The sequence below is a fragment of the Acipenser ruthenus genome, chromosome 15, assembly GCF_902713425.1.
Source record: "Acipenser ruthenus chromosome 15, fAciRut3.2 maternal haplotype, whole genome shotgun sequence".
In the NCBI taxonomy this organism is placed as follows: Eukaryota; Metazoa; Chordata; class Actinopteri; order Acipenseriformes; family Acipenseridae; genus Acipenser; species Acipenser ruthenus.
In genome coordinates, this window is record NC_081203.1 from 18,050,326 (window position 1) to 18,069,698 (window position 19,373).

At 42.8% G+C, this 19,373-nt stretch overlaps 2 protein-coding genes across 15 annotated transcripts in view; both read left to right on the forward strand.

Moving 5' to 3' along the window:
• Window positions 1-15,023, forward strand: part of ganc (glucosidase, alpha; neutral C) — a 35,888-nt gene extending 20,865 nt beyond the window's left edge. For 3 of the 8 annotated variants that reach the window (XM_058987260.1, XM_058987263.1, XM_058987265.1), the window contains 8 exons: window positions 1,829-2,072; window positions 4,864-4,928; window positions 5,544-5,647; window positions 7,627-7,701; window positions 8,119-8,232; window positions 8,952-9,064; window positions 10,307-10,413; window positions 12,928-15,023. In XM_058987260.1, the coding sequence (XP_058843243.1) occupies window positions 1,829-2,072; window positions 4,864-4,928; window positions 5,544-5,647; window positions 7,627-7,701; window positions 8,119-8,232; window positions 8,952-9,064; window positions 10,307-10,413; window positions 12,928-13,037 (932 nt within the window). In that variant the 3' untranslated portion in view covers window positions 13,038-15,023. Of the gene's footprint in view, window positions 1-1,828; window positions 2,073-4,863; window positions 4,929-5,543; window positions 5,658-7,626; window positions 7,702-8,118; window positions 8,233-8,951; window positions 9,065-10,306; window positions 10,414-12,927 lie in introns of those variants that run through there. The other 5 variants (XM_058987261.1, XM_058987264.1, XM_058987262.1 and 2 more) reach the window with 4 other exon arrangements.
• Window positions 15,024-16,342: 1,319 nt separating this feature from the next.
• Window positions 16,343-19,373, forward strand: part of capn3a (calpain 3a, (p94)) — a 50,033-nt gene continuing 47,002 nt past the window's right edge. For 3 of the 7 annotated variants that reach the window (XM_058987270.1, XM_058987271.1, XM_058987272.1), the window contains exon 1: window positions 16,346-16,955. In XM_058987270.1, the coding sequence (XP_058843253.1) occupies window positions 16,677-16,955 (279 nt within the window). In that variant the 5' untranslated portion in view covers window positions 16,346-16,676. Of the gene's footprint in view, window positions 16,956-19,373 lie in introns of all 7 variants that reach the window. The other 4 variants (XM_058987266.1, XM_058987267.1, XM_058987269.1 and 1 more) reach the window with 3 other exon arrangements.

The following is a 19,373-nucleotide window of genomic DNA, read 5'->3' on the forward strand; positions in this document are numbered from 1 at the left end:
GTGTGTAAGGCAGGTCTCTTGTGTTCTCTAAGGGAGGTGTGTGTGCGTGTGTAAGGCAGGTCTGTTGTGTTCTCTAAGGGAGGTGTGTGTGCGTGTGTAAGGCAGGTCTGTTGTGTTTTCTAAGGGAGGTGTGTGTGTGTGTGTGTGTAAGGCAGGTCTGTTGTGTTTTCTAAGGGAGGTGTGTGTGCGTGTGTAAGGCAGGTCTGTTGTGTTTTCTAAGGGAGGTGTGTATGTGTGTGTGTGTGTAAGGCAGGTCTGTTGTGTTTTCTAAGGGAGGTGTGTGTGCGTGTATAAGGCAGGTCTCTTGTGTTTTCTAAGGGAGGTGTGTGTGTGTGTGTGTGTGTGTAAGGCAGGTCTCTTGTGTTTTCTAAGGGAGGTGTGTGTGTGTGTGTAAGGCAGGTCTGTTGTGTTTTCTAAGGGAGGTGTGTGTGCGTGTGTAAGGCAGGTCTGTTGTGTTTTCTAAGGGAGGTGTGTGTGCGTGTATAAGGCAGGTCTGTTGTGTTTTCTAAGGGAGGTGTGTGTGCGTGTATAAGGCAGGTCTCTTGTGTTTTCTAAGGGAGGTGTGTGTGCGTGTGTAAGGCAGGTCTGTTGTGTTTTCTAAGGGAGGTGTGTGTGTGTGTGTGTGTAAGGCAGGTCTGTTGTGTTTTCTAAGGGAGGTGTGTGTGCGTGTATAAGGCAGGTCTGTTGTGTTTTCTAAGGGAGGTGTGTGTGCATGTGTAAGGCAGGTCTCTTGTGTTCTCTAAGGGAGGTGTGTGTGCGTGTGTAAGGCAGGTCTCTTGTGTTCTCTAAGGGAGGTGTGTGTGCGTGTGTAAGGCAGGTCTGTTGTGTTTTCTAAGGGAGGTGTGTGTGCGTGTGTAAGGCAGGTCTCTTGTGTTCTCTAAGGGAGGTGTGTGTGTGTGTGTGTGTAAGGCAGGTCTCTTGTGTTTTCTAAGGGAGGTGTGTGTGCGTGTGTAAGGCAGGTCTGTTGTGTTTTCTAAGGGAGGTGTGTGTGTGTGTGTAAGGCAGGTCTGTTGTGTTTTCTAAGGGAGGTGTGTGTGTGTGTGTGTGTAAGGCAGGTCTGTTGTGTTTTCTAAGGGAGGTGTGTGTGCGTGTGTAAGGCAGGTCTCTTGTGTTCTCTAAGGGAGGTGTGTGTGTGTGTGTAAGGCAGGTCTCTTGTGTTTTCTAAGGGAGGTGTGTGTGTGTGTGTAAGGCAGGTCTCTTGTGTTCTCTAAGGGAGGTGTGTGTGCGTGTGTAAGGCAGGTCTGTTGTGTTCTCTAAGGGAGGTGTGTGTGCGTGTGTAAGGCAGGTCTGTTGTGTTTTCTAAGGGAGGTGTGTGTGTGTGTGTGTGTAAGGCAGGTCTGTTGTGTTTTCTAAGGGAGGTGTGTGTGCGTGTGTAAGGCAGGTCTGTTGTGTTTTCTAAGGGAGGTGTGTATGTGTGTGTGTGTGTAAGGCAGGTCTGTTGTGTTTTCTAAGGGAGGTGTGTGTGCGTGTATAAGGCAGGTCTCTTGTGTTTTCTAAGGGAGGTGTGTGTGTGTGTGTGTGTGTGTAAGGCAGGTCTCTTGTGTTTTCTAAGGGAGGTGTGTGTGTGTGTGTAAGGCAGGTCTGTTGTGTTTTCTAAGGGAGGTGTGTGTGCGTGTGTAAGGCAGGTCTGTTGTGTTTTCTAAGGGAGGTGTGTGTGCGTGTGTAAGGCAGGTCTGTTGTGTTTTCTAAGGGAGGTGTGTGTGCGTGTGTAAGGCAGGTCTGTTGTGTTTTCTAAGGGAGGTGTGTGTGCGTGTGTAAGGCAGGTCTGTTGTGTTTTCTAAGGGAGGTGTGTGTGCGTGTGTAAGGCAGGTCTCTTGTGTTTTCTCAGCGGATGTGGGAGGTTTTTTCCAGGACCCGGAGCCGGAGTTGCTGGTCCGCTGGTACCAGGCGGGGGCGCTGCAGCCCTTCTTCAGAGGACACTCTGCCATGCAGACCAAGCGGCGCGAACCCTGGCTCTTCGGAGACGAGAACACTCGCGCCATCAGTGACGCCATCCGCGAGCGCTACCGCCTGCTGCCCTACTGGTACAGCCTGTTTCACCGCGCGCACTGCCACGCAGAGCCGCCCATCAGGTACAGCACAGCCAGGGCACCACACACAGAGCACTGATTCTGCATCTGTCAGGTACAGCACAGCCAGGGCACCACACACAGAGCACTGAGTCTACACCTGTCAGGTACAGCACAGCCAGGGCACCACACACAGAGCACTGAGTCTGCACCTGTCAGGTACAGCACAGCCAGGGCACCACACACAGAGCACTGAGTCTGCATCTGTCAGGTACAGCACAGCCAGGGCACCACACACAGAGCACTGAGTCTACACCTGTCAGGTACAGCACAGCCAGGGCACCACACACAGAGCACTGAGTCTGCACCTGTCAGGAACAGCACAGCCAGGGCACCACACACAGAGCACTGAGTCTGCACCTGTCAGGTACAGCACAGCCAGGGCACCACACACAGAGCACTGAGTCTGCACCTGTCAGGTACAGCACAGCCAGGGCACCACACACAGAGCACTGAGTCTGCATCTGTCAGGTACAGCACAGCCAGGGCACCACACACAGAGCACTGAGTCTACACCTGTCAGGTACAGCACAGCCAGGGCACCACACACAGAGCACTGAGTCTGCACCTGTCAGGTACAGCACAGCCAGGGCACCACACACAGAGCACTGAGTCTACACCTGTCAGGTACAGCACAGCCAGGGCACCACACACAGAGCACTGAGTCTGCACCTGTCAGGTACAGCACAGCCAGGGCACCACACACCGAGCACTGAGTCTACACCTGTCAGGTACAGCACAGCCAGGGCACCACACACAGAGCACTGAGTCTGCACCTGTCAGGTACAGCACAGCCAGGGCACCACACACAGAGCACTGAGTCTACACCTGTCAGGTACAGCACAGCCAGGGCACCACACACAGAGCACTGAGTCTACACCTGTCAGGTACAGCACAGCCAGGGCACCACACACAGAGCACTGAGTCTGCACCTGTCAGGTACAGCACAGCCAGGGCACCACACACAGAGCACTGAGTCTGCACCTGTCAGGTACAGCACTGCTTTAAATGTATCGGGTGGCAAAAATGACAATGTTCGTATTCATTCATGTAACAGAATTTATAAATGTATTTTTCTCCTAATCATTTGATGAGTACCAGGTTTTTTTTTTTTTTTTTTACTTCTGAGAGACTTCTGTTTTACTTCTGTTTCTGTACCAGTTTGGGGTATTCTTCTACAGGATTTGGCAGCCAAAGTTTATTACTACTACTGTATGAATTACACCGTGTAACAATTTTTTTTTTTTTTTTTGTTCCTGGGTAGTAAGTGTTATTTCCTAATTGCTTATGCCTCAAAAGTATAGAAAACGGCTATTATTCCCCACAAACTTTGCTTTTGTGACCAGGACAGTGATATTTTGAAATTTACCTATTTTCCAGAACATTCCAGATAGATTCAGTGCTGAGTAAACTTGGAGTAACTTCTAGAACTTTCTAGAACTTTCCAGTAATATAAATAGTAGTATAAATACAGGGGCCTTAAGCCCACCAGTTCAGTTTAGTTCCAGCTGCCTCAGTGGATACATATCTGCATTTTTCTGAGATGGCATCAAGGTCATAGGAGACTTCAAAATCGTGGCATTCCTGATGGGTCTCCAAGGCGGTTTTACCAAGTTTCCCTGCTATCTTTGCCTTTGGGACAGCAGGGACACCAAGGCGCACTACCACAGGCGGGACTGGCCACAGCGGACCGAGTTCTCTGTGGGGAGGAACAACGTCAAGTGGGAGCCACTGGTAGACCCCCGGAAGGTGCTGATGCCACCACTGCACATCAAATTGGGCCTTATGAAACAATTTGTCAGAGCTCTAGATAAGGAGTCGGCAGCCTTCAAGTACCTTCAAGACTTCTTCCCTAAGCTGTCTGAGGCAAAGGTCAAAGCCGGTGTCTTCGTCGGACCACAGATAAAGAAGATCCTGGAGTGCAATGAATTCCCCAAGAAGCTCACTAGTAAGGAGAAAGCGGCTTGGAACAGCTTTGTCGCAGTGGTTCGGGGCTTCCTGGGCAATCACAAGGCCAAAAACTATGTGGAGCTGGTTGAGACTCTGGTGAAGAACTACGGCACAGTGGGCTGTAGGATGTCCCTCAAAGTCCATATCCTTGATGCTCATCTTGATAAATTCAAGGAGAACATGGGAGCGTACTTGCAGGAGCAAGGCGAGCGCTTCCACCAGGATATACTGGACTTTGAACGCCGCTACCAAGGACAGTATAACGAGAACATGATGGGAGACTACATTTGGGGGCTAATTCGTGAAAGTGATTTACAGTATAATCGTAAATCTCGAAAAACTACTCACTTCTAAATCTTTTGTAGTCATTTTTGTATTACTTTAGTATAAATACATGTTAATTTGGATTCATATGTTGTTTTTTTCTGACTTTATGTGAACGAAAAGACACAAATTCACCCGTTTTCTCATTGGAAATAGGTAAATTTCAAAATATCACTGTCCTGGTCACAAAAGCAAAGTTTGTGGGGAATAATAGCCATTTTCTATACTTTTGAGGCATAAGCAATTAGGAAATAACACTTACTACCCAGGAACAAAAATTGTGTTACATAGTGTTATCAAAGCATATTGGATCTCAAGCTGCAGTACCGCTTGAAACCATTGGGGGGGGGGACCGCATGCATAATGACATCTTCCACTGTTTTCCATCCTTTATCATTGCAAACTGTGGGTCGAGACCAGGGCACATGTCAGTTATTTGCTTTGAGCTGCTGCCCCTGGAAGCAGTCAGAACAGAAGCTATTAATACATAACGCCCAAGTGAATCCCCTTCTCATTCCAGGCCACTCTGGGTTGAGTTCCCTGGAGAGATACAGAGCTTTGAGATGGAAGACGAGTACATGATAGGTACTGTTTTCATTGTACAGACTGTGCAGTGATCCCTTGTATTTACCCCATCTATTCCCCTCTTAACAAAACCCTTATGCAGTGCAGTCAAACCCTTTTAACCCTTCACCAGCAGCAAGCAGTGGAGAAAAGGTCTGTATCGCTTCGAAAATGATTTAACCCTACATATTCATTTTTTTAGCCAGTAGTCATTTTCATGAAACTGCGCGTCTGTGTGTGCAGAATTCATTAGTTTCAGCACTGTATTTGATACCTGCATTCTTTACAGTACCCTGCTTATGGCCTGTTACAGTGTATATTGAAAATGAAAGGAGGGTTCTATATTTGTACAGTGTGGTACATGAAGAAATATGTGGGGACGTTTCTGTGTCCAAAATATTGATTTTGTGACAGTGATTGGAACAAATGTGTACGCTGTGTTTCTGTTATTTATTTCTCGGTGTTTATGTCTGGTAGTAAATTCTTTGTCTTGTTTTTATTTGATTTCCATTAAATAAGCGGTGTTATCTTCTAGGCTGTATTGATGAGTAAACACTGTGTCTAACGTTTTACATGTAACTTGTATCATTCTTACATCATTATGAAGCTGATAACCCGGTCTTGTTTCTCACAAAGGGAATGCGTTGCTGGCTTGCCCTGTGACGGATTCTGGGGTGACAGAAGTGAATGTTTTATTTCCTGGTTCAGGGGAGGTGAGCCTGGGGGTGCAGTGCAGGCAGGTCTGTGTGTGTACGTCATGCTTGAGAACCGTTACTCAGTGTGTAAGAATCCTAAGAAATCTGACTCTGTCCATAACATTTACATTTCAACATATATCTACAGCAGGGTTGGAAATAAGACTCCCATAGTAGTTTGATGCATTCCTGGTTTTCCTTAAGCAATAAACCCGAAGAAGAGGGCTTTACTGTCTGCTAAATCCCGCCTTGTGCCGTTAATGAGGGTTCTATTACTATTAGAAAATGGCTGCGTTTCTGAAAAATAACATTTAAAGTTGTTCTGATTATTTTGTTTTTGTGATTTTTTCGCTGCTAATGAATGCAAACGTTTTCCTCAATATTCCTACAGGCTTCATTATCCCAACAGTGGACGATGTCAAGTAGTGGGTATTTCCAATTGCCTAAATAATATCTAAATATTTAAAAAAACAAACATAATAATGTTCTACTCCCATGAAGCTGTTCTTCCGTTCAGTACCTCATACACAAAAGCGAACACGGTTTTGAGTGCAGGTTCATGGATTTGTGTAGGTTTCGGTATTTAAGTTACCATTAGGTCCTAAAATTTACTAGTGAAAGTGGGGGGGGGTGGGGGGAAATATAAATCTGGTTTGTTCAGTGACTTGTCCATAGTGTGTTCATAAAGGTTCTTCAAAGCCTCCTGGCTTTGTTAGAGAAGAGACCACTGTTATTATGGTATGCTAAAATAAAGTTGCTGAAAGTAATCAGTCTGCACCAGTGGTCTGGTTTCTTGTCATTCAAACCGGACACTAGTTGCTATTGCTGTTGCTGTTGTGGTTACTGTATTAAACAAATCCCCTGGGCCGGATGAGATCCTCCCAGTAGTACTCAAAGAAATGAAAGAAGTTATTTACAAACCGCTAACCAAGATCATGCAACAGTCTCTTGACACAGACGTTGTACCGACAGACTGGAAAATTGCAAACGTAATACCGATCCTGATGAAAGAAACAAGGACCAGGGGTCACAAATGGAAATTAGATAAAGGGGCATTCAGAACAGAAAATAGGAGGCACTTTTTTACACAGAGAATTGTGAGGGTCTGGAACCAACTCCCCAGTAATGTTGTTGAAGCTGACACCCTGGGATCCTTCAATAAGCTGCTTGATGAGATTCTGGGATCAATAAGCTACAAACAACCAAACGAACAAGATGGGCTGAATGGCCTCCTCTCATTTGTAAACTTTCTTATGTTCTTATGTATTGCCAATGACAACAAACACTCTTTATTATTTATTTATTTATTTATTTATTTTAATAAATAAATATTTTTATATTTGTTATACTAAATTTTAAATAGATAGATTTAACTAGAGATAGCACAGCGAGGAAGCACGAAAAAGGTAAAATACATAAATGAATACTGTATTTTTTTTTCTGGAGGATTAATTTGGAACAGATTAAACGTAGTTGGAATGATAACATTCAAAGTCATTTACCAGAGATTAGGGATCTCATATTGACCAATCAGGTTAAAGGAAATCTACGGTCCATGTTCTAATAGGAGTTTAATAGAACACACCTGAGCTTGTTACTGATACACTGTGAAACTGCTATGCAATAGGAGGCTTATTTCCACCCCTGTAGAGAACCGCTTGTCCTATTGTGGTGAAACTTGATAAAGACCTTTTTTTTAAAATTTAAGAACAAATTATTGAGTGTATCAAAATATGGAGGCCCCATGTTTATCTGTCTGTCTCTCTGTCCTTATGTCCCAGTTTTTACATACATCTAGAAAAGCACTTAATCAGTTATGATCTGGACATGCTTTCACAGAAGCTATTGAGATTATCAGAACCTGGAGATCTGTCCATCAATCTGAAACTTACATTTATTTGTATACAGTGGATATGGTTCATAGTGATCCACTTTTACATGTTGCTGATGGCTCTAATTTCGAATGTACAGCCGTGGCAGTGGGGGTGTGAGTGTCACTGACAGGCTTGCTTGTGTGTTTGCAGTTCTGGTATGACATCAGGACATTCAGACGCTTTGAGGGAGGCACGAACACAAGTGTCCCTGTGACCCTGGACAGTGTAAGTACTGAATTTACAAAGCTGCTGTGCCCAATAGAGATTTGCAGCTAAATATAGAACGAAAAATAACATCATTTCTAGGTTGAACACGAGCAAGAAGCTTCTGATCTCAATAAGGTACCTGCTTCTGTAAGCAGTGAAATTGCTTCTAGTTGAATAGCATCCTGCTTGTTTAATTCCTCTCTGGAGCTTCACTTGCCTTTGTCTTTGCACTTCCTACAAAATTGGGCCTGTAAGTTATGTGAAAGCATCACTGCGGGGCTGTGACTCGAGTACCGCTGTAAAAACATAAATATATAAATAGGGGTTCTGATTTTCTTGGTTTTCTGGTTTAAAAATGCAGTTGAGTCTTGAAGTGTAGCACCGAGTTTCCCCTCCTGCTTTGGGTGTGGATCTGATTCCCCCTCCCTGGTTTAGGTTCCTGTCTTCCAGCGAGGCGGCACCATTGTCCCCAGAAAGACGAAAGCGGGCCGGTCAACGGCCTGTCTGAGCTCCATCCCCTTCGATCTGACTGTGGCCCTGGATTCAGAGGTAATGTTTGTGACTCTGCAGATTCGGAAGGAAAGGAAGACGTGGCTCTGGGGTTCTGAATTCCTACACATTATACTGTACCTACGACAGATGTGAACCATTTCTTACCCCCACACAATGAACAGCTATCCCAGCCAGTAAATCTGTGTGAGAGTAAATATATATATCATTTGAAATGTATATATCTGTCCCTATGCTTTTTGAGGGGTGGTGTATATTTAGGCTATAACTACCGTAGGGCTGTTACTCTGTGTAGATTCAACATTTAAACCTTTTTGTGTAAATGCTCAATTTCCATTGTGTTTTAAATGAAAAAGTAGAGTGGTATTTACAGTGATCTTTATATATTTATTTCCTTTGCAAGCTGGCACTAATAATGAAATTAGCCTCACTTTTAACTTTAGTCGCACATTGATGACATTAAAAGCCCTTGTGTGGAGCTAACTAGAAGCACCTAGTAATGGTCTTTAGAAAATATATGAACCTTGCTGAGTTTAAAAGATGGGATGAAAAACTGAAACAAAATACCCAAATACTATAGAAAGGGAGTACATTATTTTGTTTTGTACCCCCTATTATTTTTACATTATAAGGAGTGGGAGTGTCCCATCTCACTTTTTTTACACTTTAGTTTTCTCTAAAGGAGAAGTAGAATAGATTGCAAAGACTACACCGTTGGGTGCACCTCAGTTCGGACAGTCTCTCTCTGCTCTCGTCAGGGCTGTGCGGAGGGGGAGCTGTACGTGGACGACGGCCATTCCTTCAACTACAGAACAAAGCAGGAGTTCACACTGAGGAGATTCACCTTCCGCAACAAGACGCTGTCCTGCAGGTAATACTGACCGCTGCCCCGGGCTCTGAGCGGCCAAGACACTGTCCTGCAGGTAATACTGAAGCTGCCCCGGGCTCTGAGCGGCCAAGACACTGTCCTGCAGGTAATACTGAAGCTGCCCCGGGCTCTGAGCGGCCAAGACGCTGTCCTGCAGGTAATACTGACCGCTGCCCCGGGCTCTGAGTGGCCAAGACGCTGTCCTGCAGGTAATACTGACCATTGCCCCGGGGTCTGAGCAGCCAAGACGCTGTCCTGCAGGTAATACTGACCGCTGCCCCGGGCTCTGAGCGACCAAGACGCTGTCCTGCAGGTAATACTGAAGCTGCCCCGGGCTCTGAGCGGCCAAGACGCTGTCCTGCAGGTAATACTGACCGCTGCCCCGGGCTCTGAGCGACCAAGACGCTGTCCTGCAGGTAATACTGACCGCTGCCCCGGGCTCTGAGCGACCAAGACGCTGTCCTGCAGGTAATACTGACCGCTGCCCCGGGCTCTGAGCAGCCAAGACACTGTCCTGCAGGTAATACTGACCGCTGCCCCGGGCTCTGATTATCCCAGGACATGCAAATCACTTGTGAGAAATCAACCAGTCGCTGTTTGTCTAAATTCTGTCGTATCTTGTGTGTAAATGGCAGCATGTGCATAGAACACATGAGAGAATTTTAAAGTTAAAAAAACACTTTTTTTATTTAATAGCAGTTACTGAGTACAGTCTGTTATTATGGTGTAATATAAGCTAATACATTGTGTGTAGGGTGTCTTTTATTATAACATAAGTTTGAGCAGCTCAGCTTTGGTTTGCTTTGTGTTCCAGTCTGCACAATATTATAATAATACAGTAAGTGACAACCTACCCTTGATTGACCTCATCAAAGTGTAATAAAGCAGTGAAAGCATGGTTAAGCATAGGCAAACACTGTAAAGCACAGAGAGGTACAATAAAGCACATTTAAAAACATGGCAAACTGTGGTAACAGCATAGGGAAAACTGCAAAATTGCAGTACAAATGTACTGTTTTAAAATATTATAGACTACACATTAAGTTCTAAGACTCGCTTCCGTATTGTGACAGTGCTATACACGAAGAAACAGCAACATTCATATTTTAACAGTAAAATACTAGCAGGAAACTGCTCAGAATAATAATGCAACAGCTCCTTCCTGCCTCCCGGCTGTTTATTGCTAGTGTGTGTTGTGACAGTCGGTCTCGAGAGTGCAGCTGTGATTTCTAATTGTGTTTGCAGCTGTGCTGATGAGAAAGGGCAGTTCCAGTGTGTGTGTTCAGTGGAGAGGGTTGTGTTCCTGGGACTGGAAGCCAAGCCATCCGCAGTGATTGTGCAGCAAGGTTCAGGTAAGGAACTATCCCCTCCGTGGAGAATGAAACCACTGAATCAATCAGTCTCACACAAGAACACCTCTGTGGAGTGAAGTGATAACTGTCACAAGTGTAATACTGGAAACAGTGTATCAGTGAAGGTAGTTGTACAGGAAAATATAGTACTTGTACAATTTTCTGTTAAAAAAACTGGAACTCAAAGAGCAACCTAACTAACCCCAGGGCTTAACGTCACGAGGGACCTTGTGTAGAACAAGAAGAATTAGGGGGGTTTGATTGAAGTCTTTAAAATCTTAAAAGTAGCGGACAAAGTTTTTGCCCTTTTTTTTTTTTTAAAACTGTACCCCGTCTGTCTGGAGGTTTCAGCTCAAGAGCCCCTTTACAGTTTCCGCTCTGCTAAATGGTACCACAGTTGCAATAAAAGGCAGAATAATCTGATTAACAAATACGTTTTATTTAATATGTAATTTATGTCAAACTGCTGGCTTACGACAGAATACCAAACAGTAATTCATGAAGTCTTTGGATGCACAAAATCAAAAGTCAGTATTTGGGAATCTCTTCAGAAACACGTATTCCCTTTCTATTCGACAACATTACTATAAATAATCCAGAACAGTCTGCACTGTAAATGTGTATCACGTTACCGTTTACTTCCCATCTCAGCAGAATTGTGTGCCCTAATATGCTTACAAAATCAAAAACATTAACCTCAAGAAAAAACTATAATAACTAACAATGAACTTTTTTTATTAAAGCCAACATCAAAATGATCCAAAGGGACTCGGTATAACTTTCTGACACTTCTTTTTCCTTCGTTTTTCTTTTGCGTGCAAGAAATTTATAAATGTTTTACTCAAAACGATACACAGGATAATCTGGATGTACACCGAAAACAAATTCAACCATCCGCTATTGGTGTTACTAAAATGTGCTTAGAAACTGTCAAGGTATGAATATTTTGATTATTTACTGGAGCATTTATACTTCTGATGCAGAAAGGTTGTGCTTCACTGTATTCAGTTATACGACGAGTGCAAAGTTCATAAGCAGCACAGAGCTCTCCATACCAGAATCACCAGACTCCCCCTTCACTCACCCTAAAATCAGAGCGGAAATCCGCTCAGTTGAAATCATGCATGCGTACAGGTGGATGATCATGTTGAAACTGCAGTCAGACTTGCTAAGCAATAATTAAATATTTATGCACAGTGGTTAAGCGCTTATATATAATACCGTTAAAAAAAAAAGAAATCCAAGATCATTATTTTCTTTTCTTTGTATTTTTCTTTTTGTATTTCTGAGTCATCCTGCGTACCCGCTATGACCCTTAGAAGTACCCCCAGGGATGTGTGTGCCCCCGGTTGAAACCCCCTAATCTATACTTTAAGGGCAGCGCAGGAACCAGCACCAGAGGACTCAGCTGGAAATTAAACTGGGATAGGCTTGGAATATGAGGGCATAAAATGGGTAACTAATGATGTTGTTGGAGCTGAATCACTGGGATCCTGTAGGGTTGGGGTTGGGGTTAGGGTATGACTCCACCTCACAGTGTTTTGCGATCAGTGAGCTGCTAGGAACCGGATGAACATAGATTGGCTAATGCCCTCCTCGCCTAAACATTTTCTTATGTTCTTTTAGAATTTATTTATTTATTTTAAAGAAGGCTTGCATGGAAACATGTTTGTATTGAATATTTTCTTAGGTGCGCTGTTTCACAAACAGAACAGGAAATACAACAAATTGAACTACTGGTACTCATTTTCTTCTCGTATTCATTCGTTTTTTTACCAAACAAAATGAGTGTGTGTTGCTAGGCAGATTTCAGTTTTTGTCTGCTTTAGGTTTTTATTCTATTGGTTGATTTGCTGTGGTTTAGGTGATGGATAAACAGCAGTGAAAATAATCCAGTGTAGACTACAAGATTTAAACATAGTGCTTCACCACGTCAAGTTTATCTCACTTAAAACATTTCAACTGGTATCCATTCGAAATGCCATTACCTGATACCACTGATAATATAAAATAAATAAAGACATACATACATAAATATGCATATTGACAGCAACAGGTCACAGAAGTGCACTTGGAACGCTGGATTTTTCAGTTCGTAAGAAGTTATATAAACATGTTCTGCTATGGTGGTTTTCAAAGTGAGTCGGTCACCAATGAATCCACACTTCTCTGTGTTGAATCCACCGCTCTCTCTGAATTGGAAAAATATTGATTAATCAAACGAGCAAAGGATGATGTCAGAGAACTGTTTTAACAAGTTTGTGATTGGTTTAGAATCCCTACATGTGGAAGTCCACAATACCCATAACAAATTGAAAAAACTCTTTGGCCAGCTGCTGAACTCTGCCTAGCAACACACTGCAGTGGCATAAACCCAACAAGCAGCACTCAGCAGGTAAAACAAACACAACTGAACTGTTAACAGCAGGCAGGGAAGCCAACACGTTTGCATTCTCTGTACCTGTCCACTGGGAATTGCAGATGCATATTGTTCTAAATGGTTTTGCTTTTTAGGTGTACATGAGAAAAAAAAGACCTTTCGTTTTGAGGAGGAGACTTCGATGTTGACTGTGGAAAACCTGAAATTAAAGACTGTTCACAGCTGGGAACTGAAGATCAAATAGAAATGCTCTATGAACCAGCATGGATCACCGGCTGTGCTGAGTATAGATTGATTACACAAGGGTGATAGACACACGTGTGTATGTCCCCACCTCACCTGTAAGTTGCACACTAATGTAACGGCACTGATGAAGACATTAGCTGTCATGCATGCGTGATATACCGTAGGTCTCAAATGTGCAGATTTAAAAGAAACTTGTATTAGAGCAAACATGTTTTATTTAAAAATGTGCTCTGTGGCACTACTTTAGGTTAAAGGGTACATCAGCACCACATGAAAAATAAAACATAAACTATCCCACCTTGCTGTTCCGAATGTATTTGGTCATTGTATAATAATCCCTACGCGCCCAAACATCTGCATAATGCCACACTGCTTGTGTCCAAAATCACTGTTCTCAAGCATCTCTTTTGAGCCAAAAAACATGACTTCCGCTTGTCCCCTCACATGTGCTGTGAAACGTACCAGCACATGCCCAGTGAAGCGTATAAGCCATTACCTCCGTGTGGAAACACACTAGTTTGTGTGACAAACCCTTTACCTTTTAGAATGTATGAATAAAGTACAGTTTGATATGAATGTGTCTGACCTCCAGTAGTTTGCACATTACTAACCCTGCAGTACATGTTGTGTGCACGCAGCCACTGCTGTACAGCTGGGTTACCAACTAGATCCATTCTTAACAAGGAAGAATGATTGAACACATGGAGGCAAGGGAGGCTTGAGAGAGGCTCATTTGTTTTACATTTCTTTTTAAATCACAGGGGCTGCAGTCCCTTGGCACACATCCCCAGCCTCGTTCTGTGGTTGATTTTTAAAACATGATTTTTATTTCTGTGTAAATGTTGTTTTGTATGTCAGTTTCAATCAGAACTGTTGGTTCTTCTGTCCTAAAATACAGTGACCACAGAAGAAACGTCCTGCAATCTGCATACTGGAGATGTGGCACCTGAACCTTACACCAGAGGGCAGTTCATTTCAGTGTTTAAACTGTAAACACTTTTAAACGTTTCAACTTGAGCATACTGTTTTGGGAAGTAACCAAACCAAAAAGTTTAGACATTCAACTATTCAACACCCCAGGCAGTTATTATTGACGGCAGTTCAGCATTTTACAGTAGACCTCTTTTAACAGCAATGGCAGTATTACCAGCAAGTCATTTCAACATGGTGCTTTGGAGATTCTTGTCTACTGTAAGAACTTAAGAACATAAGAAAGCTTACGAGCGAGCAGAGCCCTTCATTTACAAACCCGTCAGTGCTAGTCCAGTTCCTAGCAGCTGGGCGAGCTCCAAACTTTGTCAAGCCAGATCATAAAAAGACACCTGTCATTCAGCATCGACGAGATAGCCCATTCCATTCCTCACCACTCTGTCTAAGAAGGTGTCTCCTTCCCTCTGTCCTAACTCTATCTCCACTTTGATAAACATGTTGTATGAAATGCATGATAATCCAGCTGAGCAGTCAACACAGTGAGTAACCGCAGTGATCATGGGCTGGATTCAAAGTGTGATTCCTTTCTTCTGTCCTTGCAGAACACCAGTACCCACCCTCTACTTGGGTATGCCATTGCGTGGATGCGGTTTGGCCAAGCATTCTACTGGGCCGCACTGTAACTTTAGAAAGGGACTGATTGTTTTTTTTTACAGCTACATGATCTTCAGTTATCTTCTGATGATTTCAGAGTCTCCTGGAGTCGCATCGACCACAACACAACAAATCAAAAACCGTTTGTGTTTTGGATTTCTTTTTAAATCACATGTGCTACACTAGCTTGGCTCTCATTTCCATCTGCTGTTTTTTATTTATTTATTTATTTATTTATTTATTTATTTATTTATTAGCACAGACGCCCTTATCCAGGGTGACTTACAACTGTTACAAGATATCACATTATTTTCACATACAGTTACCCATTTATACAGTTGGGTTTTTACTGGAGCAATCTAGGTAAAGTACCTTGCTTAAGGGTACAGCAGCAGTGTCCCCCACCTGGGATTGAACCCACGACCCACCGGTCAAGAGTCCACAGCCCTAACCACTACTCCACACTGCTGCCTATATTGGCTCTGGCCCTGCTATTTCAGTTCACTGTGCAGAGCCACAATGGCATCAGATTCCTAGCCTCCTCTACTCCATAGCTGTTAACCCCTCTCAGACTGCGATCTGTTTTTGGTTGATGGTACATAAATGATATGTGATGGAGAAAAGGGCTCCAGGTTTGGTGTCATGTGCTTGCCACTGAAGAGCTGTGGAACTCATTCCCCACAGTGTGAGAATGAAAGTGTCCAAGGTTTGAAAAGATGCCCATTTTGATGACCTCTGACCAAAGTGGGAAATGACCTAGAAATATCATAGAGATCCAGGACTAGTATCATTATAAAGCTTGTTTCGAGGCTTTCATGTCAAACTAATAATGAATTGATGTCCTATTGAGTGGAATGATCCCATAGAAAGATGGTCCTTATCTAAAGGCATGTTTACTGCAGTCATTGTTAGCTTTTGCACACACTTTTACACACCTCTTTTTGCACACACTGATTTGGGCACTCTTGTACACTCTGTTTTGCACACTCTGTTTGTGTACTCTCCTTTACAACACACTGATTTGGGCACTCTTGTACACTCTGTTTTGCACACGCTGTTTGTGTACTCTGGCGCCCGTTGAGTGGTGATTGGGAGAGGGTCAGTGTTGCTCAACTTGCAGGTGTTCATTTCTCCTAATCAGTTCCATTGAAAAGGCTAAAACTACACATATTGCTTCTATTAATGGGAGAGAGTAAGAGAAAGTAATACGTCAGACAACTCAACCCAGTAACTCTTCAACCTAATGGTCTCAAATTATTGTGAATTTCAATAGAGTTTGCATAGTGGTGAAATCTGAACAACAAATGTTTTATTGTTGTTTTGTCATTTTTCTTGTCTTGAAGATTTTTTTTTTTTTTTTAATGGCCACAAATGCATGAGAAATTCAAGTGGAACACCACAGAAATGCAGCCAATGCATTTGAATTAATTGGCATTTGCGGCCATTATTTGAAAGTGTATTATTTAAGTGTTGGTTAAACTGGTTGAATGGAAGATAGCTGTGTATTAGCTTTATACAGTAATTAGAGCAACCAAGAACGTTGAAGAGAAAACTGCAGATGGCAGAATTCTATCCAGGGACACCTCCGCTCACAGAAAGCAGACACCTCCTTCTCTGGCTATTTTTAGAGATCTCTGTGGAGAGCATTTGCATACAAGCTGCAGATGGAGAAGGGGGGGTAAATAGGAACTGAGAGCAGGGGAGCAGAATAAAGAAGGAACTACAGGAGAGGAGAGTTGAGAGAAAGTGTATCGGCCACTGAGCTGCTCGTCTGGCTTTGGAAGACAGCACAAAGGATTGCTAACTCTGTGCCCTGAACTCCAGCTCTGATTTATTGAGAAAAGACTACCTTGTATACTAGTGCACCTAACAGCACATGCTTTTGACAGGAAAGAAAGAAAGGAGCTTCTCTGTTCCCAGCATTTCCTACTCTTTCTGTAACCAGTTTACTGAATGCATTGTGTTGCTTTATTCTCTAAAGAGAAGTTGCAAAAAAAGTGCTTTTCCTCCTTCCTGCCTGGTTTGTGCAATCTGCTGATAAAACGTGGCTGCTATGCAAGCTGTGATCCCCTCCAGCCTGGCCTTTCAGATTGGCTGCTCCCCCGTACCCCAGAAGAGCGCTGGCACAACCGGGGCTCCTGGCGGGATCTACTCAGCCATTCTGAGCAGAAACTTCCCGATCATCGACAAGAGATACAAAAATTTCCTGGAGCTCCGCGACAAATACTTAAAGAAGAACGTTCTGTTTGAAGATCCAGTGTTCAAGGCAGATGACACATCTCTGTTCTACAGCCAGAAACTCCCCATCAAGTTTGAGTGGAAAAGACCGTCTGTAAGTACATCTGTAGTGCCAGAGACTCTGCTCAGCAATCCAGCAGCTTGGCAGCAGTGCTGTTCTGAAGGCTTTTACTGCTAGGAGCATGTTCTTTTTAAACTGAGCATTCTGATGACGTGACGGGATCATATTTAAAGCCTTCAGCACAAGTACAGTGCGTGTGATTTTTTACTGCTTTTGATTGATGTTTTCTTCCAAATTAATTATTCAGAAAATGTCAACGACCTTCCATAACTGCGTTATGATGTAGAGCAGGGCTTCCCAGCGCTGGTCCTAGAGACCCCTGTGTGTCTGTTGGATTTCATTCCAACTGAGCTCTCAATTATTATTATTATTATTATTATTATTATTATTATTATTATTAGTTTATTTAGCAGACGCCTTTATCCAAGGCGACTTACAGAGACTCGGGTGTGTGAACTATGCATCAGCTGCAGAGTCACTTACAACTACGTCTCACCCGAAAGACGGAGCACAAGGAGGTTAAGTGACTTGCTCAGGGTCACACAATGAGTCAGTGGCTGAGCCAGGATTTGAACCGGGGACCTTCTGGTTACAACAAGCCCTTTTCTTTAACCACTAGACTACACAGCCAACTGATAATTTGCTTAATTAGACCTTTTTAATTGTTTTCAGCTCTTAACAGTTGCAAATTTCAAGTTAGCAATAACATTTTACAAGTAATTTGAACTCTGCAGCTGTTAAGAGCTGAAAACAATTAAAAAGGTCTAATAATTGTTGAGTAATTGAGAGCTCGATTGGAATGAAAACCAGCAGGCACAGCGGCCCCCAGACCAGGGTTGGGAAGTGCATTTTCTTAGAAGTGGATGTTCATATCACTGTTTTATCTAAGATCTCTTTTAAAAACATTCCTAATAAAAGCATTCTTTAATTCTGTCTAATTTTTTGTTATGAACTGGGCACATAATAGCAATAATAGTCTTCCACCAAAACATTCATTAAAATAAGAACTTGCATTATAGGGCCCTATTCACAAAAACGCAAGGACTTCTTTAAGGACTGTGCTGGTAAGGCTTTTTAGTCCATTTTGAATAATTAAATCAAGTTAGCAGATCATATGTTTCAGCTGCTTTAAGAGTGTTCAGAGTTATTCTGACTTTTCAAAGCATGACTTTACCTAAGAGAATGTTTGTGAACAGTATGTTAAAAAATAGCCATTAAAACAGTCTTTAAAGTATTATGAATAGGGACAATAATCTCTAAATTACCAGGGAACAAAACAAAACTGATTTATAATATTCAATATTGGCACATTATTTTAACTGATGGATTTTATCCTAAGCACAAAGCCAGGTAGATTTAGAGATAATAACTCCACACTGAAGTAACAGAACTAACAGGAATGTAAAATAGAAATGAAAAAGACATTTGACATGATAACACGTTGAAATGTAGCTGTTTAAAATCTCTGTTTGCAATTTGACCTTAGATTTTTTTGTCGTGCTTATGGTAAGTTCCCCAGACAAGCTCAAAACCAGGTCAATGCAGTAACTCAATGTGGGAGCACTGGAACAAATACCAAATACAGTGCAGGGATGTCTAAAAGCTATGAAAATGCCATTTGAAGCGAATTACTCAAAAGAAGAAACCCTGGATACTGTACGTGTGTGTGTGTGTGTGTGTGTGTGTGTGTGTGTGTGTGTGTGTGTGTGTGTGCGTGTGTGTTTTCTTCCAGTCATCTACAGTCTGTACCCCAAGTTAGTGGGGTTTTTTTTCAGCATTCAGTGTTAGAAGACAAAAACTATTGGAATTGTGTCATTTTCACAATAAGCATCAATACATCTGATCATGATTGAATTGATCAATTTGAAGCTACATTTTTACAAGAAGTACCAGCAGGTTCTGATCTAAATATAATGGAATACAAAACCAAACCAAATTATCTGAAGGAGTTTAATTTAACCCTTTCAGTCCTGAATATTTTTTGTCGACCTAAGAAGGAAATCCTTTATTGGGTATACATGAGAACAGGACGACATTTATTTATTTCTGTATTTATTTATTTATTTTTTACATATATTTCTACACTACCTCAGACTGGGACCATGAGGTTCCAACATGATTTCCAACAAGCCCCTTTCACACTGGCATGCTCTACCCGGGTCAGGACCTGGTGTCATGCAGGTCGGGTACGGGATTTCACACTGCTTTTGATAAAGCAGGGTTGACCTGGGTGGTAGACGCAGGTACACAATGTGCGTATCAATGCCCTGGAAGCAGCTTGATGCAGACGCTTCCATCCAAGCTTCTCTGGATTGAACTGTCGGCCCATATGTTGATTAGAGCAAATGTTTCTTCATCCCTGCTGCAATCTGGCTCATGGTGTGTCTCAATCAACAAAAATGTGGCTAAACAGAAGTGTTCCTTGCAGAACTGAAACCTTCACGCAGGCGT